At 31.8% G+C, this 23674-nt stretch overlaps 4 protein-coding genes across 5 annotated transcripts; 3 read left to right on the forward strand and 1 right to left on the reverse strand.

Annotated features, from left to right (window-relative positions):
- The first annotated feature begins 596 nt into the window (after window positions 1-596).
- Window positions 597-6854, forward strand: mute (gon-4 like protein muscle wasted). The gene is given in 15 exon segments (XM_018456368.1): window positions 597-1126; window positions 1226-1519; window positions 1641-1906; window positions 2016-2188; window positions 2296-2492; window positions 2574-2888; window positions 2957-3149; window positions 3220-3339; window positions 3517-4173; window positions 4240-4396; window positions 4482-5037; window positions 5327-5555; window positions 5641-6232; window positions 6343-6533; window positions 6606-6854. Coding segments are annotated over 15 exon segments (4500 nt in total). The 5' UTR covers window positions 597-686; the 3' UTR covers window positions 6726-6854.
- Window positions 6855-9357: 2503 nt separating this feature from the next.
- On the forward strand, window positions 9358-10370 carry LOC108728030 (uncharacterized). Its single transcript, XM_018456372.1, has 3 exons — window positions 9358-9389; window positions 9480-9575; window positions 9678-10370. Exons 2-3 carry the CDS (start codon window positions 9534-9536, stop codon window positions 10092-10094), a joined length of 459 nt encoding a protein of 152 aa, XP_018311874.1. The 5' UTR covers window positions 9358-9389; window positions 9480-9533; the 3' UTR covers window positions 10095-10370.
- Window positions 10371-11575: 1205 nt separating this feature from the next.
- On the reverse strand, window positions 11576-14634 carry sax (type I BMP receptor saxophone). The gene is made up of 7 exons (XM_018456371.1): window positions 14178-14634; window positions 13663-13841; window positions 13328-13556; window positions 12914-13182; window positions 12155-12795; window positions 11849-12083; window positions 11576-11722 (listed from the first exon to the last, which is right to left on the reverse strand). The coding sequence occupies exons 1-7, from the start codon at window positions 14236-14238 to the stop codon at window positions 11585-11587; spliced, it is 1752 nt and encodes a 583-aa protein (XP_018311873.1). The 5' UTR covers window positions 14239-14634; the 3' UTR covers window positions 11576-11584.
- A 264-nt stretch (window positions 14635-14898) lies between these two features.
- On the forward strand, window positions 14899-22861 carry Stim (stromal interaction molecule). Of its 2 annotated transcripts, none has more exons than XM_018456370.1 (11): window positions 14899-15688; window positions 15763-15902; window positions 15988-16107; window positions 16256-16368; window positions 16461-16576; window positions 16701-16819; window positions 16901-17044; window positions 17143-17310; window positions 18012-18276; window positions 18402-18479; window positions 21797-22861. In XM_018456370.1, exons 1-11 carry the CDS (start codon window positions 15478-15480, stop codon window positions 22357-22359), a joined length of 2037 nt encoding a protein of 678 aa, XP_018311872.1. In that variant the 5' UTR covers window positions 14899-15477; the 3' UTR covers window positions 22360-22861. The 2 variants fall into 2 exon arrangements, with proteins under 2 accessions (XP_018311872.1, XP_018311871.1); XM_018456369.1 differs by having other exon boundaries at window positions 15478-15688; window positions 16650-16819.
- Window positions 22862-23674: the final 813 nt, after the last annotated feature.

A 23674-nucleotide genomic window follows, 5' to 3' on the forward strand; every position in this document is an offset into this window, starting at 1 on the left:
ATCGAAATGAAGCAGCTAGTACGAAAAATGGGACAGGATGCATTTTTTTGTACGAGGCTTCTGTTCGAGATATTTATCCGAGTTGCCTGTGTCCATGATTCGAGTTTTTAGTAACATTTTCTTGGATCGAAAATAATCGAGAACTCGGATCAATTTTTAGCATCGTTGACACAAGGCTACGAGACTTCTGTTCGAGATATTTATCCGAGTTTCCTGTGTCCACGATTTAAGTTTTAGTAACTTTCTCTCTATCCGAGATCTCAAATCGATTTCTAGCATCGTGGACACAAGGCTTAAGGAATTAGGAATTAAGGAATAACGACTTCAACTTATCAGAAATCGGATACATCAGAATACACGGTTTCTGAAATCGTTATTCCTTATTCCTAAGGGTGCCGTCACATGCGGCGTAACCTGCGTAAGCGTAACTTGCGTATTCTAGTAATTTACTACGCAGATTACGCCGCATGTGACGGCACCCTAATTTCTTATTCCTTCTATTGTGGCTGCACCCTTATGCATTTCATGTGCGACAGGCTTAAGAGTCGGAAATGGTTAGAGAAATGTAAAGAAATTGTTTGTTGCTGTATGATTGAGATAGTAACGTTTTTCAGAAAAATACTCCGAAAAATAAAACCGGCATTTATAATTAATTGTAGATTTAATTCAAGATTATTTTCTTTAAAATGGAGGAATCTACAAATAAGCTTGTGCAAAATGACTCTAATGCATTGACATCCTCGATTTCTTTTACCGAATCACCCAAGAAATGCAATCTCTCTTTTTCAATTAACTTTGACTTTAACGACGTTAATAGTGAAAACTCGACTGATTCCGAAAATGCAGACCTACAAATCGATATATCTGAAGTGGATAATTATGAACCGTCTAGTAAACATAAACGAGAAGCTGTTGAAGAAACATCAGTACTTAATGAAATGGAAGAAGAGATTGAGAGACAACTTGATGCTAAAGCTGCCAAAACCAATTTAACTGCCACTAATGTCAAAAACATTTTGAAACATGTAATCCCTTACGAACATTTAATGACAATGGTACAAAAATGGCTTCAAGATACTGAAAATGATATTAACATCGGTCCTAAACTCACACGAGCTAAAGCTAAGTACGTGTCATGTACTTTTAGATTGTAATTTTAATTTTTTTCTTTATATGTGATAATGATTATTTGCAATTTACATAACTTTTGGTTTATTTTTTATAGAAAATTAGCAGCTGCCAAAGTCGATATACTATGGCCTATTACTACAGCACAAAAAACTTCCTCAGAAGTACAAGCTTTGATTCAGGAGGAGCTACCAGAAGATTCATCTGATGAAGAATATAATCCTGAACATGATAAACAGAGTGACGATGATAGAGAAGTAGAAATTACAGCAAATAGTGATATCGAGTCACAATTATTAATATCAATGAATAATAAGGATACAGCTTCTTCTGAACAACAAATGTCATCGCATATACTGTATGATTCTGAAGGAATTTTTAAAATACCTGCGTATGTGTAAAAAATATCTATATTATATTTGATTGTATTGTGAGAGCTTTAACATTTTTTGCTTACATAAGATATCTTAAAATATTAATTTATTTCGTAACTAATAAATATTATTTTTAAGTGTTCCGCCTATTGCAACAGAAGAAAGTATTGGCCAAAGAACACGCTCCAAGTTATCTTTAAGCGAAACTTCTTTGGAAGAAATAGAACAAGCATTTATACCACCTGATATAACTGCTGATATGACTGATGATTGGGATTGTGAACTTGATGAAGATTGGGATAACTTTTTGAAAGAATTTACGCAACCTTTGACGCAAGAACCAACTGTAGATGATCCAGAAGCAGATCCAGAATACAATATCTTAGAGGACGAAACAGATTTATGTATGCATTTTTATAGAATGATACAATATAATTTATCTATATTATATTTTACTTTCCCTCTTGATATATTCTGCACATAAAAATTATATCCAATTTTAACAAATATTAGGGGACAAGGAAGAGCTTAGAACAGATAGAGCAGTAGAAGTTCCTCGTAAGGAGCAATATGATTTGATTGCAGAATTACTTGAATTAACTCCTATGTTCTCGACACAAGAACAAGAAGTGTCAAGAAAGAAGAAAGTTCTAAATAATACGATACCAATAGAGAGTGATGCTATGGTAAGAAAAATTATATCATGTTAGGACATAAATGTAAATTTATGTAAATGTAATGTAATTCAATAAAAACTAATAATAATTTATACTTGCACTTTTTATACTTTCAGAATTCCTCTGTAGTACATCTTTTACCAGTACTTGCAGAATCTGAACTGCCAAAATTGATGGACTATGAACGTCTTCTATTAGCAACACAATTCCAACAACACGTACAATTAATGGCACAACATTTTGTTATGACTTACATGCATCCAGAATATCATTTATTAGCAAAAGTATGTAAACAGAACTTGAATAGCTTAAGGTATGATTATATAATATGACATCAGAGATATAATAAATCAATCAAATCATAAATTCTAATCAAAAATATCATACTTATTAGATATTTGAGTAATGGACCGAAATCTGCATTTAATGTAAAGAATTTGGAAGCAGCTTTAAAATTGGTATCAACTTGGGAAAACAAGTTTAATGACTCCAAGTTTTATGCAAACTTCAAAAAGAATGTAACAAATGAAAATTCTAAAATTAAAATGTATTGTGTAAATAAGTATAGATATATCGAACAATTTCTCCCTGAATTAGAGAAATTATTTGTTGAAAGTAAGGCTCTTATGTATCCACATCTTCTACCATCGATACCTTTTAGAAATGGAGTTAAATACAAGAAACCTGCATATTCAAAAGCAGAAGAAACGTAAATATATTTAAATTTATGTGTTAAAACATTTTACTTAATCTTATTTCAGTATATTGCATTTCTAGTTTAATTGCACTGGGTATAGAGCAGTTCTTGCCATTTGTTTCTTCTAAATCAAAAAAATTTCATACAAAGAAAATGCAATTGTTTGATGCAGTTCAACTTATTAGCCATTATCTATTACCATGTAGAGATTCGCACGGAATATTGCATCATATTTATAAAAGACGTGCTTCTAAAGATGAAAATCCAATCAAGGTATTATATTTGTACTGTGAATATTTTTGAGACTTATATTATAAATACAATTAAATAAAATTTATTACAGCATTATTTTGAAAAAGGTTGCGTTCCTAAAATAATACATTACATAACATCTGAAATTCCATTGAAAGCTCCAAAGGATCAACCAATAGAACTTTTACCTCTAAAATGGCAAACATATCTTGTAAGTATGACAATTATACTATATTTATATTTAATAAGAGAAAGTTATTTTTTACAATTTATTGCGTTTTATTTACACATTAAATTATATACACATGTAACATACCTGCAATTTAACCTGCCTCAATCTATTAATATTTAATCATTGTAAATATTAATTTCTTATTTATTATTACAGCAGAAAGAGCATAAAAATGATTTGGCAAAAAGTAGATACATATTTGACTCGTACAGTAATCTTTCTCTTGCTAAAGAAGGGATTAATATGAAAGCAATAATGAAATCATATCCTAGTATCCCTAGCAATCATCTTTTACGAAATCCAGTTGTAAATATGTTACCAAAGATATTACCTGCAACTTTAAACCCCAAAGCTTCGTCTAAAATAGATAATTCTACTAAAAAAAATTGTAAATTTGATAGCGAAGATAAAAAAATAGTTGATAATACTGATCATAGTATACAAAATACGGAAACATATAAAAGAAAAACGGCGGTACATAAAGAACATACAAATTCTTGTTCCTCAAAAGTAAATACTTCAGATGTAGAGCCAATACAAACAGATACATCGTTAGATAAAAATAATATAAAATTAAATACTGTATTAACCAGAAGTTCAAAAATGTCCAAGGAATCTCCACAAATATCACCAGAATTACCACAAATACGAAAGACCACTCCACGATTAGCAAAAACAAAAAGTGCTCAAAATATGAAATTGATGGCACAAGCTTTAGGTTCAAAAAACTCGTTAAATTGCAGTACCTTAAAATCTAAAGAAAAGGATGCTGCAGATAAGAATATTGATGAACATTGTTCCGCGTCAAAAGTTGTGAGTTCTATTTTGCCTTAAAAAATGTTGAGTAATATATTTATCTAAATACATTTTTTCACATAGGATAATGAAGAAGAAATAGCAGAATTAATGTTAGCCAGTAGTACAATAATAAAAGATCCAGTAAGTAGGAAAAAGGCTAAACAAACTAGAGAATTAGAAATTATTAAAAGATTATTAAAAGCTGAAAATCCATTGACCGAAGAGGAACGTGAAGCAAGTAAGCTAATGAAGTGATTGTATTATAAAATATATTAAATTTATTTTTTATTAAATATATTAAATTTATATCTTTTTTTATATAGAATTTGCAGCGTCATATCTTCAGAAACTACACTTGATATTAGAATCCAATAATCCAGAAACATTTAAGGCTGTGATAAAGTTATTTTTGGATTATAGTGAAAAATTATAGAAAATTAACCATACAGTTACTGACCCATCAATAACTGATGGGTCTGAGGAATTTCCAACAAATAAACAGATAGAAGATAATGCAATTAAAAAAGATATACTAACAATTCAATTATATCAAGAAGTCTGTAAAAAATTACAAAATTATCCAGAAGTATGCACGGACTTTTTATTATTTTTAAAACCACATCAAGCTGCAATGATTGGCAAATCTGCAGAATATATGATGTTACAAAAAATGAACGATTTTGTCCATGTTGCTCAAATATATTTTACTAAGCAACCATCACGGATAGCAAAGATGATGCAGGCAATTACACAACTTTCGTCTGATCCACACACTACTTTAGAAAATGTCTATGCCGTTATGAATACTGTTTTTAAAGGTCATCCACTTGTTATGGATTTATTCTTGCAAATCCTACCTACTGCAAAACCTCCTGAAAGGTAATAATTTCTTTATATAAATGAAAAGTAAATGCTACATGTATTATATATGGTGATTCTTAATTGTATATATTTTAGGCCAAATTTAATGTATAAAACAAAAACAAAATCATATAATTTAAATCGTTTAGACTTTATTTTGCAACGTGTAATAAATAAAGAAAATATTTGAAAGTGATATAATTAAGAATTAATTCATATAAAATACGTTGTACAATTTCCTGTCATATAATATTTTTATATCATTTATAGATTATGGAACCCTAATAATTGTGTTTGATATTTTTAGTTTGTTTGCACCTCATATGTTTGAAAATATGACATGTCCATTAGGACCTTATGATAAAAACACAACTTACACGGAAAACGCATCAGAGTTATATGAAAATATAGAATTACCAACAGCATCATATCAGGAGGATCCATATGGTGGGGAGAATTGTAAATGTGATTGTCATAATATTGATGAAGCAAGTTCGAAAAATAATTCTGAACATTGTGTTTCCTGTGGTATACGAGTATGCATCATGTATAACAATATTAAATACATAACTTTCACATTTCTCTTAATATTCATTCTATTTGTTTCTCTTCTTTTAATAGTTTCTTAATGGAAGAATTTATCTTCAAACACCTGAAGGACTACGACCTGCAAAAATTACATTTGCCGGAGAAGATCGGGAGAAATTAGAAAATATTGCGCGAATATCATTAAAAATTGCTGATAAAGCCATTCCATCAATCTCTTCCAAAAAACGACGGAAATCATCAAAGAATAATTCTAGTCACGAGGATCTTTGTAAAAAACAATGCGCTACAAAATACTCGCCAATAAAAGATAATGAAGATAACGAAAAAGCAATAACAAAGTCGAAAAGAAATGTCAAATTTACACTCAAAACAGATCAAAGAAAAATTTTAAAAAGAATGGGGACTGTAGATCACGCAATTGCAGATAAAAGAATGCGCATATCTCAGTGCAAGAATAAACGAGAAAAGAAGATTGAAGAAAGTAATGTTTCATTAGAGCAAAATGAACCTGATATTATAAGGCATGAAGAAACAAGTGAATTTACGGAAACTGAAAATAGTTGCTGTACGCAATTATCAATGCAAGATGATTTGTCAAGTACTGAAGTAATTACAAAAACACAAATTTCTTCAAATATAAGCAACAATATTAGTTTTAATTCAAGTAAGTCTCATTTTTGAATTATATTCTTAAAATTGAATAATAACACAATTATAATACAACACTTAAATAATATACCTTTTTTAATTTTGTATATTTTTAATGTTTAATAGATAAAAATATAGAAACAGCGCTTATAACAACAGCAACGGAAAATAATATGCCATCGAAATCCGATTTAATTAATGATAAACCATGGACACGCCAGGAAGATATGATTTTGCTACAGAATATCAAAAAGGAATATTCTGAAAATTCATTTTTACTGATTAGTGAAAAATTAGAAAATCGTACTGTTGATCAAGTAATATCCTATTTATTTTTAATATATGTATATATATTTTTACACATCATATACATGCACATATATATAAAGATATTCTTTATTGTAGGTGAAAGAGAGATGCCAAACTTTGCTTTCTTTACTTCAGAAAATGATGTAAATGTATATATGTATATTATGAAATCTGTGATTTTGTATATAATAAAAGGGTAAACCTTCGGATGAGCTGCATATTCGAAACGAAACAAACGACCACGTGTTTTTGATGTATTTTTGGCTCCTGAAAACAAATATGACAGCAGAAATTGGCGCTCGGCCGTATCTTGGCCGCAATTTCGAAAAAACATCGAAAAAAACGTGATTTTTTTTAGTTTTTTGTATTTATTTCGAAAAATGCAAATCGTATGAAAAAATGTTTCAAACAAAAAATGCAGAGCGGAAAATCCTCTACAAATAAGGTTTGATACACTTTTGTCGTATCTTGTATAATAAACGCGTAATCCGTAGTTAAAGTACCCAACTTAATCAATTAGGTTTCTCGCAAGTGAAATGTGCCGAAATTTAGTATATATGAGGACGTGATTCGCAGGCATTTTATACAGTATCTTATAGATATATCTAGTCATAATCCATTAAATTAATAACCATTAATAACCCATGTGGATAGTAGGATGTATAGACAGTAATGCTTGGGTTCGGGCGGCTACGCCGCCCGAACGAAATAGAATAACATAACCTACCCGCTTGGGGCCTAACCGCCTAGAAGTTACAGCTGAGACAGTGTCTGCTTGGAATATTCCTAACCCAATGAAGACAGTGGGGTGTGAGAAGACTTTTTAAAGACAGTAAAAACCCATTTGGAATTCTCACCCCAAATATCAATGGGTTAAAAATATTCCAAGCAGACACTGTCTCAGCTGTAACTTCTAGGCGGTTAGGCCCCAAGCGGATAGGATGTTATTTTATTTCGTTCGGGCGGCGTAGCCGCCCGAACCCAAGCATTACTGTCTATACATCCCACTATCCACATGGGTTATTAATGGATTATGACTTTAAATTTCGTGCACTCTTACCGAAAAGTACGTACAACGCATGCACATGTGATCACAGAGCATAAACGTGTAAGTAAAGGCCGCACAAACGTGTAACTAGTCACTTTCATCGCTGTTTTACGGGCTTCCTTTTGTGATTAGGACAAAAATGTGTAGAATCTTTTTTATAGAGAATTTCATGCTCTACAATTTTTGTTTGAAACATTTTTTTGTACGATTCGTATATTTCGAAATAAATGCAAGAAACTTAAAAAAATGTCGTTTTTCAGCTGTTTTTTCAAGATTGCGGCCAAGATACGGCCGAGCGCCAATTTCTGCTGCCATATTCGTTTTCAGGAGCCAAAAATACATCAAAAACACGTGGTCGTTTGTATGATTTCGAATATGCAGTTCATCCGAAGGTTTACCGATAATACGGCTAATTGGTTCATGTACTGGCTTAAGATCATCTCGAATCTTGAGCAACGTCTATGGATTCCGTCTAGAACGTCTTATAAGTTAGCGGAACAAAATGAGCGGAATCGATTCTAACTAACATTTTTATTTGTTGCTCATTTGTTGCTAAAAAGTTGTCAAAGAAAAAAATTTGTTGCTCTGTCGGTTTATTTAAAAAAACGATGTTTCGCTACAAGAAGATTCAGTTAGCGGAACAATACCTACAACAAAGCCAATCTACGCAGAAATAACGTAGGAATTTGTTGCTAATTTGTTGCTGCCGAAATAACATTTTTTTTAATACTTTACATATTAAAAAAGTGTAAATAACAACGAGAAGCCTCAGCGTGCGGGCGGAAGAAGAGTAAAGTATCAGTAAAAGATTTGTTGCTCATTTAAAATATACTCCTTTCTTGCTTGGAGAAATTTGACGAAATCCTTATGCTTAATTCACACTGGACGCAGCAAGCATCAAAGCATCAAGCAGCGGAGCAGCAACCAATCAGCAAGGTGATATTGTTTACGCTACTGTAAATATTGCCTAATGCGGGGTCTACAATAGAAGTCGTAGCGGTCGTAAGGTCTTAAGTCGTAGAAAATTGACCAATCACAGTTGATTATTCTTCTCATATTCGACTAGAACCAACTTCATGCGGGATCTACATTAGAAATCGTAGCGGTCGTAGGGTCTTAAGCCTTGTGTCCACGATGCTAGAAATTGGTCCGAGATCTCGGAGAGAGAAAGAATTAACCAATCACATTTAAACAATTTAGTCACATGATCAATGCGATTGGTCAATTCTTTCTTCATCCGAGATCTCGGATGGATTTCTAGCATCGTGGACACTGGGCTTTAAGTCGTAGAAAATTTACCAATTACAGTTGAGTATTCTTCTCATATTCGACTGTGATTGGTCAATTTTCTACGACTTAAGACCTTACGACTGCTACGACTTCTATTGTAGACCCCGCATGATTGGTCAATTTTCTACGACTTAAGACCTTACGACTGCTACGACTTCTATTGTAGACCCCGCATTACTGATTGGTTGCTGCTCCGCTGCTTGACGGTGCTGCGTCCAGTGTGAATTAGGCATTATGGCCAGTCTGATTAAAGGGTCTCTAATTTGGTGTATGTACACCTCTTCTTTATTACACCATGGAGGTAAATATTCGTCTGCACTGTGGTGTTTTCGCCAGCTTTTAATTGGCGTTAGCAATATAGAAGTATTATATACTATATATGGTTATTAGTTATTCATACAGTTTTTCCCTGGACTGTAGAATTTATAAAAATTATTTTGCTTTGAAATTGTTAGAAATATAAATTTCTATTCGCCTAATATATATTATTGTAATATAAAAGAGAGAAAGAGAGAGAATATATTAGGTAATTTTTTATATAACCTTATTTAACCTAAAAGTATTGTTTATATATGCATTATTTAAGTTTGCAATTATATTTACAAATTTTATGCAGAAAGATCAAATTTGAGAAAAGAAAAGAAAAACGATCACACCTCTAAGTGAAACTATGTCGCAAGATTCAGCCCGAAAAATCACAAAATCTAACGTGGTATGTAATTTATTATAGAGCTATGACACATACTTAACAGATAATAATATTGTAAATTATATAGTTCTAATTATATTGAGAGCTACAATTGTGACTTTTTAGGATAAAGCTAGACAACTTGTAATGAAACGTGATGTGAAGAGAAAAAGGCAACGAGATATAGAAAAAGTCACGAATGATCATAAAGTTACTTATTATTGTAAGAGATTTCAAGGTGATAAGAGAAGTAGGACATCACTTGTAGGATTTTCAAAGAATTTAGCATTGTTAGAGATGCAATCTTATATCGCCCGTCAAGATTGGAAACATGCATTAAATTTATTTCCTAGACTTCTCGAATGTCCTGTTGAATTAGAGCCTTTAATATGGAGATATGCATTTATAATTTTATTACATACGAATGATCCATTACATCTCCATCAATTTTTCAATCAATGTATTGGTAGTCACAATTCAAATAACAGCACTTTATTAGAAAAGTTATTGTTATTACCTCTAGAAGATGATAATTCAAGGTAGTCTATTACATTATATTGGCATATTCGTGTTAAGTCAATATACAGTATTTGTCAGATACAAATCTTTGTACAATTGTATTACACCTGATTATACTATATGCTGTACTGTAAGCTCTTCATATGCAGGACTGGCACATATTTGAAATACTTTTATTTAAAACACAGTTTTTGCAATACAAGTACATTTTGTATTTTGTATTTCAGCAGAGCACATGAAAGTATTATGTATTTTGTATTTAAAATAAAAATAATCAGCATATACAAATATCAATCAGACTTGAAACACAAAATACAAAATATTTGCATGTACGCTGTTGAAATGCACAATACAAAATACAATTGTCTTATAAATACTGTTTTTCAACTAAAAATATTTCAAATATATGCCCAGCCCTGCTCATATGTTCTTTAATAGTGCCTCGAGCGATTATTTTTATACATAATTATAACTATATATAAACATTGAATAGAAAAGCAATTGATGAAATTATATTCGAAGTATTGTACAGTCATATATCTTTGTGATAATCTTACACTTTTTATTCATTGTCATCAATTTCTGTCTGTAATTCACTGATGTAACCATGATTTTAAGATAAAGACTTGAGATACTTATATAATTCTATTAATAGAGATACATTATTTACAAATATCTTTTGATTATATTTGTTCAAGCACTCGATATTAGTACCGATACTTAAAAAATCTTTAAACACATGTTTTAATTTTTACAATTTTTAAAAGGAATTTACTGGAAATAACAATATATTTCTATGTGTATGTATGTGTGCGTGTATGATATTACCGAGACGATTGTTAATATTTTTGTACATACAAATCTGTATATTAGCTAAATCAAATCAAGCCGTAGAAAAATGTTTAAAATGATGTAATAACTATTTAATATTACAATGATAGTGTCTGTTACATTAAATGAAATATCGATCACTAAATTAATCTCGATTAGAAAAATTGTATCGCATCTACATTATTCGCTTCTTCACAATCTAGTAAATTATGAAAAAGTTTACATTCTCTTTATAGTAGCTATTTTTTTAACAAATAATTTTGAATAATCAGAATACCTAATTTCTTGTCTATTGAATCAACAGCTTCTTTGATCTGGTTTGATCAACGCTACGAAATTATATACTTAATGCTATTATTGTTCCAAAATATGTTCCAGAATGAGATAACAATAATGTGGAACATAAAGCAATAAAATCCATATGCCAAACATTAACAAACTTATTACCATCGTTACTTGGATATGTCAATATACGATATTTTTTATCTTTATGATATAACGATCTGATAACGCATGAATGTTGATGATGATCAAACATACATACATATATGCATGCATTCATATATACACACATACATATATATATATGTATGTATGTACATACATATATATATATATGACAAGTTGGTGCAGCAATTGCAGTAATAAATAGATGAATGAAAGAGAGGTAAGATGAACGCTGGTCAGTCAAGGGGTAAATGAACACGTGAATCACTAGCTGCTAATTTAACGAGTGTCTTCTTTACCCTAAGAATGGGTAGTCTGGCTGCTGGTTTCCCATGCCAACATTCTCGCATTAATTTTCCCATTCCAGCCAATGTCTGCAAAAGTAGTATTCAACTCCATTATTTGTGCATGTAATGTAATAAGTAATAAATAAAAATTCAAACTTGATCTACTTATTTTAATCGTTCCATTCTAATAAAAGTAATAACGAAAAAATTTACCGGGTCAGAATGCGACCTATTAGGGAGAGATGGCCTTCTCTGGTCAAACGAAACCAATTTACGCATTTCTTCTATGGAGGGTTCTTGATTACTGCTTGGTAACCATTCACTGTATGGCATTGCGTATTCTAAGGCTACACCGTTACTTATGCATCTGCGACAGACTTCCCATAGTATCAATCCTAAACTGTAGATATCAGCTCGTTTAAAGCTCTCTAAACATTCGACGTTTACCCTGGAAATGTGAAATAAGCACCATTGAGATTCAGCCAATTTATTTCAATGTAATGAAAGCAATTCACTTACGTTTGCTCAAGAATTTCAGGACTCATATAGCGTTTTGTGCTTTGTCGTAAGTCAACTCTGTCTGCTACAAGACGATCCTGAGTAGCTGCTAATGCGAAATCGGCAATTACACAACCACCATTAGTTTTGACAAGGATATTCTTCGATTTAAGATTACGATGAGCCATAGCTGGTTTTCCTTTGGTTCCATGGATCTCCGTGTGCAGATAAAGTAAACCGTTAGCAATACTCAGACAAATATTGAGCGTTTGATGAGGTGTCAATGGATGTGGCGACCGATTAAGATGATCAAAGAGCGAACCAAGAGGATGATACTGCACCACCAACCAGAGTTGAGTGCAACTGGCTCTACTGGTCATATCGCTACCGATGTATCCTAGAATATTGTCGTGTCTGGATGGTAATAGTTGAGAGTAAACCTCGGTCTCTCGAGCCCATGCAGCTTCGTCTCGTGAGAAGTAAATTTTTACAGCTACATTTTCACCATGCCAAACTCCTCTCCACACTTCTCCGCCAAATCCACCACTGCTACCACTACCGAGACACTCTACTAAAGCTACTTGCTTAGCTAAAGTTCTTTGTACTAACAAGGGTAATCCAGAACCAGAACCACTGGTCAAACTTCGTCCATCTAAGTACTCCTATAAAAATAATTGGCACTAGTTAAAATTAACTAGTGTATTTGTATTGCTTGTTATATATATATAATATGAGAAATATATAAAGCTATAATAAATATGAGAAAATAAGAATACGCACTTTAAGTGTACTATCACCAGCAGCCGTTGCTCTAAGCTCATGTGAATGATAAGTGGCAGATGATGTAGGTGAAGAAAATGAGAAATGCAACATAGATGGTTCAATTTCGGAATCGAGAATAAGCTTATTCCGACGTGGAGCCATAGGTCGTTTCCTTCTTATTCGGTGCACAAATAGACAAAGTGCAATTCCTCCAAAAATGAGCATCCCGCTCAGTAGTCCAAGAATCACAAATGTTAATCTTATTACATGATATTCCTTATCAGTATCTAAAAACAATATCAAAGCATAAAAATCACTAAATAAATTCCGCCATATTTTAACGCAATTCAGTGACACAATTTTATACGAATTTTTTATATTAACTTTGTTCAAAATTAATTATATAATATTTTATTTTAAATTATATCTCACTGGTTGAATCTTCCAACTTAGGATATGGTCCAACATTACAAAAATCTGCTTGACAACATTCCACAGAGAATTGAACACCACCTGATAAGCCTCTAACATTCCTTTTTTTATGATCTGTATTTTGGTTATTTTCTTTATTACACATCATTAATTTATGTTCTTCTGATTTATAACAGCCACGGCTAACATGCTCTTTACCATTGACTTCTCTCATCCTAGATTTCCAACACTGGAGAAAAACAAAAAAAAATATTCATTTGTATATAATAAGCATGTATGAAAAAGAATGTATGTAAATTTGAGAAAACTAGATAGAAAAATATAAGAATGTTTACAGTGATTGCATTGATGCAGACATTAGATTGCACACATTCGGTATCTTCACACATATGACATTTAAAACGTTTTTGACTGTTTGTATTGAAGCCAAGATTTGGATCCAAAGGTTCAGGTGAATCCGATTTCTCATCGCCAAAAGAAACGTCGTGGTCATGCAAAGCAATCTCTCGTTCACCTAGAAAATTAATAATTAAATGACATATAATATGCAATCAAATAAAATTCAAAAGCAGATATAAATAACTGGATACAAATAATTATTCAGCATAATGCATTGACAAAAATAATTGTAAAAAAGAAATTGGAAAAAATTGCAATTGAGTTCAAGGACACGCTCTGTACATTATAATAAATAAAAAAAGTTTGATGTTATTTATCATAAAGGGGGAGAATAGAGACTTTATCAGTCTATTAGTCAGAACTAAACGACACAGATGTGCAACTCTATAATAAATTATCAAAGATAGAAATATGTATTTACATCAATTGCAACAGTTTATCATCTTCGTACCTGAACATAATCTGAGTGTCAACAAGAGTATGACATGCGTGATAAATATAGCATCCGCCATTTCTATGCGCGTCAAAACACTGAACTACTCGATTCAAAGCGAAATTATATTGATAAATGAATCTTTCGCAACCTCCGTACGGCACTCGTCATCCTCGTAGTTCTCTCTTACGATTCGGCGAAATATTCTCAAAAGCGTGGAAATAATTGTCATTCGAGTAACGAGCGTTGACTCTATTTATGTCCAACACATAGTTTCCTAGAGCATCGATGCGAGAACTCGAGCTGTATCATCCGATCATCGTATGATAGAGTCGCGTACTCATCTTGTCAGATAAAAGCGAGCCTAGCTAGCATGAGCTAGCGTACCATTTAATATTGTCTAATTCGTTATTTAAACTTGTATTTAATCTCTCACACGTATATATCAAACACAAATGTTAAAATGTCAGACACAATTTTGAGTCATGATGCACGAATATTTAGACATGACGCGAGTGTATCCATTGAGGATTGCAAATAGAAGACCGGAATTGGACCAATCGGGTCAAACCTAACTAGTGTTACAGTTATCTGATTGGTCGAATGTTAACTTTAAATCCTCGAATGTTAATTGTGACAGAGGGCTTTACGTGAGCGATTAAGCTTAATTTTTATGTATTGTTCTGTCAATCGAAATGCATCTGCGTTGCAATAGATATTAAATTGTTTTAGCGAATTAATACGAGAATCAAATTCAATGAGAAAAGTGAAAAGATCCTCTGCCATTGCTCTCGATAGGCATAACAAGCGTACGAAATAAAAGGAGATTTTCGAGATGAACTCATGAAGGTTGATCTTAATCGTGCTCTCTCCGGAAGCGCTATTAGTAACCTTGGATAAAAAAACGTCGGGAAACATCTGATTCGAGATAGCAAGCACTGTGTACTTAATTTGACTTAATTGACTCGTATGTCTTCGTGTAACTCGAATATTAACGGAGACCACCTTTATGGAGCTAATAATATTAGCGCGTGACACAGTTATGAAGCCATTGCACTCGTAATCGGTTACGCTTGTTATGCGCTCGTCGAGATATATCATCGGTCCGAGTTTGATAATCGTAACCTTGAATGTATATTGCAATATATTGACGAGCGTAAATCGGTATCGGAGGTAAGGACGGAGAGTCTCGATCCATTGACTCCGCTTGATCCACGCGGGATAGGCGAGAGACCAGATAGAGTGAGAGAGAGAGAGAGAGAAAGAGAGAGCAGCGTGAGCAAAGAAGGTGTCAGGGGATAGCTGGTGCTAACCTAAGATGCAAACATTCGTGAACGTTGACGCGCTTATATTATTACTGAGAATTCATCTATTGTACTGGTCCCTTGGCACGGTAACGGCTAGCGGTGGAGCCCTCGATTCTACTCCGACCTTCCAAACTAGTGCCTCGAGCACTCCACATTCCAAAATAGCAGCTTTCTCTGCCACCCTTACCAATGGATTGGCCCAAGCGGTGGCTCATGAATCTGGTGAGAATCTCCTTGTTTCAAAATCATTTATTTGTAATTGGAGTGCCTTATAGCGTCTGATTAATTTGTTTCAGCTACAGACACCTGTAACGACGACCTAGCTTGCATAACTATGGCTTCTCACGATCGATTAGGTTTAGAGGCTATAAAATCTCTCCACAGTCAATTGGATGACGACGCCAATGGAAATGTCGATTTATCTGAATCCGACGATGTAAAGATATTTATATTGCTTTAGAAAATGTCTCTCACATTTATATAGACTGCTTACAAGGTAGATATATTTTTCATTTTGACAGTTTTTGAGAGAAGAGCTACAGTATGAAGCCGGTTATGAACGAAGACAAAGGGCTTTCCATCACAATGATGATATGCATATTAGCGTACGAGAACTCTGGGAAGCCTGGTTGCGATCAGAAGTACGACATCTTTTTATGTCAATTTTTATGTTGTAGATAGAAAAATCTCAACATTGAGATTTTTTGTTGACATTTTCTAGTATTATATATATATATATATATGAAATATGATGGTGTGCATATACATTGTTATATTTCTATATGTTAGGTTCATAATTGGACTATAGAACAAACATCAGAATGGTTAACTTCCAACGTTGAGCTTCCTCAATATGTTCCTACTTTTATACAGCACCGTGTAACTGGTGCTACGCTTCCTCGGTAAGTTTTGTTGTAATTAATAAAAGATAATATGATGTATTCTATATATAATACATATAATAAACTTCTTTAAACAAAATCATTTATTTTAGATTAGCTGTAAACAATATGCATTACCTTAGCAATGTTTTGGGTATCAAGGATCCTATCCACAAGCAAAAAATTGCTCTGAAAGCAATGGATGTTGTTCTTTTTGGTCCTCCTAAAGGTAAGTTAATATGCTCTAGTATCATTTATTTAATATCTGATATAAAACTATACTAAAATGTAATAATTAATAGATACTGGACACAACATCAAAGATTTGGTACTGATTACATTATCATTTGGAGCACTTATTGGATGCTGGTATGCATATCAGCAAAAGAAAAATTCACAAAAGCATCTTCATAGAATGATGAAGGACATGGAAAGTTTGCAAAAAGCAGAACTCGCGCTGGAAAATTTACAGGTATTTTTTTTTTTTGAAGATATGTATTGATCTTAACAAAATTAGAAATAAATACATATTAAGGTTGCATAATAATTCCAGAAAGAATTAGAAAGAGCAAGAATGGAACAAGAAAGTGCAGCTACTGAAAAACAGAATTTGGAAAAACGTTTGCAAGATGAAAGTTTGGGATTGCATACTTCATATTCAGATCTTGAAGTATCACAATTGAAAGCGGAAATCGAAGTTAATGTCGTTCTTTGTTTATTTTATATATACCATTACACATACCATATATGCAAATTAATACATTCTTATCAATCTATTAATTTGTGTATTTACAGATGTTGAAGTTGGAATTACAGCGTGCTGAGGGTGAACTTGAAGATAGATGCTGGTCACCACCAGCTGGATTGCAGCATTGGCTACAAATGACTCATGAAATTGAGAACAAAGCATATACCAATAAAAAGATAGCAGCTGAAAAACAACTTCAACAAGCACGTGAAGCGGTAAAAAAAACTAACTTTTATATCATTTCATGCAATTAATTTAATATTTGATATCGCATTATCTCAATTAATTTAATATATATATATATATTATATTGAGTGAATTAACCACTGATCTATTGACTGGATACATTCAATAGATCAGTGTATTCGTACATTTGTACAATCGTACTCAGCCATACTGAGATAAGAAATGATACCATTGTATGTATGTGTGTGCGTGTGTGTGGACGTTGCCATATTGAAAATTAGATTCTAGCACCTTTAAACTTTAGGGACAAAACTACTTACATATATAATGAATTACTGGTAAGTTATCATCTGTCTGCGTCATAAGATATCTTAAATCAGTATTTTAAATAATTTTTACAATTTTAAATTGTCATTTTGTTATATTTTTTGTAAATAATACAAGGCAATTTTTATTATTTTTATAATTAGTATTTAACTGTTAGAAATTACTCTCTAATAAAAGCTTTTCTCAACAGTAGAGGAGAAGAAAATGTAATATATAAGTTCAGAGATGTCAATGTCTAATTCTCAATATGGTGCACCATACGATAGACACTTTGTTACAAAGAAAAAATTTTATCTAATTTGATATAAATCTATTGAATAAAAACATAATTTAAGATAATAAAATAATATCATTTTTCATATATAATATAATATATAAAATTTATTTATTTTTTATATTATAGTGCGAAAAATTGCGAAAAAAGCGTTCCAGCCTAGTAGGTGCCTTCGTTTCGACTCACGGGAAATCTATCGATGAAGTTGATAAGAGTATAGTTGAAGCAAGAACTGCACTGAATGAAGTAACAAATGAGTTGAAAGAAAGAGTACATCGTTGGAAACAGATTGAACTACTCTGTGGTTTCAATATAATTAACAATAATGGTTTAAATTATTTAGAGACAGTTTTATATAGAGGGACACCTAATGGTAGAGGTCTTGGACTTAGAGGTATTTAATTCCATATTAAAGTAAAATAATCCATATTATCATTCTTGTAGTTGCAACAGAAAAATGTTTGTAAACTTTTTATGATTTTCTAAAATTCTAAATGATTTGTATGTAATATATTACAGGACGACTCAGTAGCCAAGATGATTTAGATGATGAGGCAAGTTCAATGTATACACCGTCATCGGTCAGTGCAGTCGCAGGTAAGCTGGATACGGATTCCAATGAGTACTTAGATTGATATACCAATGCTCATTTTATTATTATCATTGTGGCCTGTTTATACGTCGCATATGTATATATACGTATTGGTCACATGGTACTGAATCCTTTTTTATGATAATTTACTAATGAGTTGAATTTTATGTTTAATAATAGAGAAAATATTTTTTGTAGTATCGATAACTTTGTACCAATAACAGATATGTGACATAAAGTTTCTAATATAATTTGTTAACATTGAAATATCATGTGCCTTAAGTGTACATTGTAACCACATATAATAACATGTACATATAAGGAATGCAAGATGCAATCCAATTTTGTATATGTTGCCTAATAAGTAAGAGATTATACAAGTAATAATAAACGTTGCCATTACTGTGCCAATATATGCTAATACAGCGATATATTTTGAATATATACGTGTGAGATGGAAAGTAAAATTTATTTTACAAATACTCATGAATTGGTTAAAATTAGAGTACGGTTAACGCGATGTTACAAATGTTCTAAAGCGTTTTTTTGATTGGTCAATTCCTAAAATTTTTTTCTTCTAATTGATCAATCAAACGCTTCAAAGCATTTATAGTGAGACCTTGACCGCAGCCTTAGTGACTGTATGACAAGTAGTCAACTAAAGAAGATGATATATCAAGACAATGCTATGACAGATAATATTGAATTTATATAGTAATGTGCATAAAATATGGAAGTTATAGAAGCTTCTATGTCTATGTATGTATTTTGTTTTATGTACAATCTATTGTTTTAGCATGTTTATCGTTTTTAAAGATTATGTTTTTTCTAAGATATAATTTTGATTTTGATGATTTGATAATATTTAATGATTTGATTAATAGTAAGTGGCAAAATGATCAACCTAACATACACAGTATTTTTATTATATACATACTTAATGCTATAAAGAAAATTATTCATCATATAAATTGTAAAAGAAATCTATTATATTTACATAAAGGAATACGATGAATTTTTCTTTAAAAAATATTGACATTCCAGTTATTTGTTTATAATTATTATGACATTAGTATTAGATCTGACTGTACATTAGTATTAGATCTAACATGTACATGACAATAGCTCAAGAATTATTAATTAAAAAAACTATCAATTAGAATATTACTTATATGGATACAACACAAAGTAAAATATAAATTTGTACATAATAACAATATGTTGTTTTAAAATGTACATAGATACGGATCTCTTACAATTATGGGGCAAAGTTATGTGTATATGTATTGTAGAGAAAATCCGTGAAAAAAAATGTACAATAACTTTTTATTAAGATATATGTATTTGTTTATTCTCTGAATTTCTGTAAATCTTGATATAAGGATATGATGTTTTATGAGAATCATAAAACCGTCGACAATTAATGTATTATGGGCATTATACATGTAAATAAGATATGTATATACATGTACGATATCTTTAGGATTGATTTTACTAACAATGGTTGAATTGTGTACACATTTAAAAGAACTTTGTACTTTCTCTCAAATATATCTTGTTGTTAAACGTGACATCTTGTTGTTCTCAAGGGATCAAAAAATATCTAGTTATAAATGATTATCTGTTAAGATACAAATTATTGCCCTTGAAATAATTTTATAAACCATGTATGTTCTGCAGTTATTTTGTAAAAAAAGACCGATGCCTTAAAATGTATTCCATATATGTATATTACAGTGAGTTAGTGAGTTTTTATCTCATAAAGATTATATAACATAATGGCGTTATTTTTCTGTATGAAATTTTCAGTAAACGCTATTAATAAATTTAAACGAGCTTGGAAAAATAAGAATATGTGGACTTGTTAATATGACTTATATAACTTTAGCACTCCAACTTGCATGTTTTTCATTTTAAAGCCTAGCGCACATTAAATTGCTAACATAACATTAAATAATAGATAGTAAAAAATGTACGCTTATATGTATTATTTAAGACTATAATTCATCGATTTTCAAATCTTGTTATTTCAGATGATTGCAACTTTGTAATGATGATTAAGATTGTGCAGTTTTTGTAGTTTAGACAGGGTAACTTTGAAAAGTGAACTGGTATTAACCAACGCAAAAAACTAATCAATTAAAAAATTATCTTACAAAGAGAGAGAATAAGTCGTGATCAAAGTTGAGAATCTATATTATACGTATATTGATGATGATTTATATATACAGGGTAGGGTGACCCATTTTAACTTAGACAGCCAAATAACTCGAAACATCGCGATTAAATAAAAAAATGTTTAAAACAAAAATTGTTGGATATGAAGGGGCTGATAGAACTATGACCTTGACAATGACCTTGACCTTCATTTTCAAGGTTATTTGAAGGTCAAGGTCATTTTTTTAAATGGAATTATATGAATTTTTTTACATAATATAATTTCTCTAATTATTCTGCATATAAAAGTATTATGGTAGCGATATCAAAAAACCAATAGTTTACGAGATATTTTATATTTCATTGTGGCACATATTGACATAAAATATTAAATAACTCGTAATCTATTAATTTTTTGATAATTGTACCTTAGTACTTTTATGAACAGAATAATGAGATGAATCAATTAGTGGAAAGAAAACACATTTTAAACATTTTTTTATTTAATCGCGATGTTTCGAGTTATTTGGCTGTCTAAGTTAAAATGGGTCACCCTGTATATACACGTATATATATATGTATGTATGAATGTGTGTATATATATGTATACAGGGTGTTCCATTTTAAATAATGCATTAAGATTTTTCGAAAACTATGGTAGATACGGAAAATTGTTTCAAACAAAAGTTGTATGGTTCGGAGGGGGACATAAGAAAGTATCATTGATTTGACCTTGGGTAGCGTCCCCAAGGTTAAGTCAAGGTCACGTTGATTTTTTCTCCCTCCGAACCATATAACTTTTGTTTGAAACTTTTTTTCGTATCTACCATAGTTTTCGAGAAATCTTAATGCATTATTTAAAATGGGACACCCTGTATATATTTATACAAACACGTATTTAATAAATGTAATTATTATATGTATTTTAATGTGGAACCGACAGTGTGAAAAAAAGATTTTCCATGATGCGAGCATAATTTCATGTATAAATTTCTAATACGTCGAAACGATGCACGAGAGAATCAATTTTTTTACTATATACTTGACAACGCAAATTGAAGCTTTCACTTCTTGCACCTCTTTCATTAATTATACTATTATCCTCGTAATAACGATAAAAAAAAAGGAATTTGCATTTTGGACCATACACTTGGCATATTCGTAGGTATTTTGGAGAATTCAGCATGGAAAGAGTCATCGATGCCGCCCAGTGGTCGATTTGGAAGTGAACTTTCTGATTCTTCGAGCAGCGAAGCGGAGAAAGAAACACACGGGGTCCACTTTGTACTAGGTGATGGACCGGAAGAGTCCGCTGGAGCCTCCGGAAAGACTGCGCCGTACAAAGAAAAATCCAGCATTGTACGTTCTTATAGTCAAGACACAAACATACTGGTCAACGAGGATCATAAGGGTTCATCGTTTCTACCGAAAACGTCGTATTCGGAAAATTCCCTCGACATTTCGGATAGGTACAGTTATCGTCCTGCAACGTCGTTGACGACTGCAATGACAGCAGCGACGACGATGACGACGATGACAACGACGGCAGCTGCAACTACAATTACGGGCGCTAAAAAATTGTTTAAGGAATTACCTACAGTAATGTCAGTCGATGACGAGACGCTTTCTACCGATTCTAATTCTACCGTCGACAACGATGAGCTTAAACGAAGGCGCAGGAAGTTACACTTTCCAGCCTTTAGGAAGAACAAAACTAAAATCACGTGATGCCCGCTAGTCACATAATCTTATTTGTTACTTAATTGCTATCCATTACAATTAGTTGTAATCGCGACATGCACTTAAGAATTATTTTATCAGTAATTATTATTTGTTAGTTATTATTCATGTGACGTACACAAACACATACATTCTCGGTTTCTCGTTTTCTTTATTTTTTCTTTTCTCTTTCTTGCCTTTTTTTCTCTCTTCCTTTGCGCGCGTATAAACTCACAGAAACGTAACTGTTGTTTAGGATGTTTTTTGCCCCGGCGCGGTGTTCCTTCTACTTTGCCAAACTTGCGTACGTGCAAAATAATAATGAAAAGTGAGTCAATGGATACACCGGACATCCGACCTAGATAAATAGATTTTTAGAATTGCAATATTTGAAAAGTTTTAATATTGTGGCAATATATATTTTCGGTATGTACTTTTTAGGAGACTAAGGATGCGTTCCGAGTTACGCATTAAGCGCATGATGTATCATTTGTCCTTGTTCATCAAATAATGAAAAAGGATTAACATTAAATGATACATCATGGTCTTCATGCGTAACTCGAAACGCACCCTAAAAGTTTTCCAAGCTGCAAACTTTTATGAAGTAAGATTTTTTCATGATGACGTTAGTAATAATAATAATAATTATTATTATTGTTAGTGTAATCTTTTTTATCACGATATAATTCCGTAGTTTTAGTGATCGTCTAGGTACTGGGCTGGGCACAAATTCAAGTCAAACTCTTGTCTGTTGTAATTGCTTTTACGTATCATGTCATAAGATATATGAATAAGGATACAAAGCTACATCGCGACAAGGATATCTTTGTAAAATGATTCAAATTATTAAAATTATCGTTAATTCTCATACCGTCCGTATATACTAGTAATACATGTGATTTACTTCGGCACTTTGACAAAGCGAAAACGTTATAATACAAATTTTATACATATACATATTTGTAAATAGATTATAAAGTACCGTGCAAGAATTTTTCGCAAACGCGCGCTAAAATAGTTATAACAAAAAGACTTTCCTCATCTTATACAATCATATCCTATGTCTGTATATATATATATATACATATATATGTATGTGTGTGTAAAACAGACAACATTGGCATCTGACCCAAATTACATCTTCAAACTGTAAAAATCTTTATGCAAGAATATGTATATCAGATAAATTTTAAAAGATTAACCATGCAATCATATAGGATTTTTCAGTAAATTTAGATTGTGTGAGCAATTTAAAGTCCTGTTTCTTTTCATTCGTTTTTGCTTCAAATCTTGATGCCATTAGAACGTAATCATTGTGTACATA

Source organism: Mycetomoellerius zeteki, unplaced genomic scaffold (assembly GCF_001594055.1).
Source record: "Mycetomoellerius zeteki isolate Tzet28-1 unplaced genomic scaffold, Tzet1.0 scaffold578, whole genome shotgun sequence".
In the NCBI taxonomy this organism is placed as follows: Eukaryota; Metazoa; Arthropoda; class Insecta; order Hymenoptera; family Formicidae; genus Mycetomoellerius; species Mycetomoellerius zeteki.

What these genes read in the sequence shown, in the direction of transcription:
- LOC108728030 (XM_018456372.1), top strand. Translation starts at nt 9,534, where the DNA reads ATGTCGCAAGATTCAGCCCGAAAAATCACAAAATCTAACGTG. An exon ending in AAATCACAAAATCTAACGTG is followed by an intron (nt 9,576 to 9,677) that starts GTATGTAATTTA and finishes GTGACTTTTTAG; the next exon opens with GATAAAGCTAGACAACTTGT.
- sax (XM_018456371.1), bottom strand. Translation starts at nt 14,238, where the DNA reads ATGGCGGATGCTATATTTATCACGCATGTCATACTCTTGTTGACACTC. An exon ending in CCTGAAATTCTTGAGCAAAC is followed by an intron (nt 12,084 to 12,154) that starts GTAAGTGAATTG and finishes TCACATTTCCAG; the next exon opens with GGTAAACGTCGAATGTTTAG. An exon ending in ATAGGTCGCATTCTGACCCG is followed by an intron (nt 11,723 to 11,848) that starts GTAAATTTTTTC and finishes CTACTTTTGCAG; the next exon opens with ACATTGGCTGGAATGGGAAA.
- Stim (XM_018456369.1), top strand. Translation starts at nt 15,478, where the DNA reads ATGCAAACATTCGTGAACGTTGACGCGCTTATATTATTACTGAGAATT. An exon ending in AAGCCTGGTTGCGATCAGAA is followed by an intron (nt 16,108 to 16,255) that starts GTACGACATCTT and finishes TCTATATGTTAG; the next exon opens with GTTCATAATTGGACTATAGA. An exon ending in AATTGAAAGCGGAAATCGAA is followed by an intron (nt 17,045 to 17,142) that starts GTTAATGTCGTT and finishes GTGTATTTACAG; the next exon opens with ATGTTGAAGTTGGAATTACA.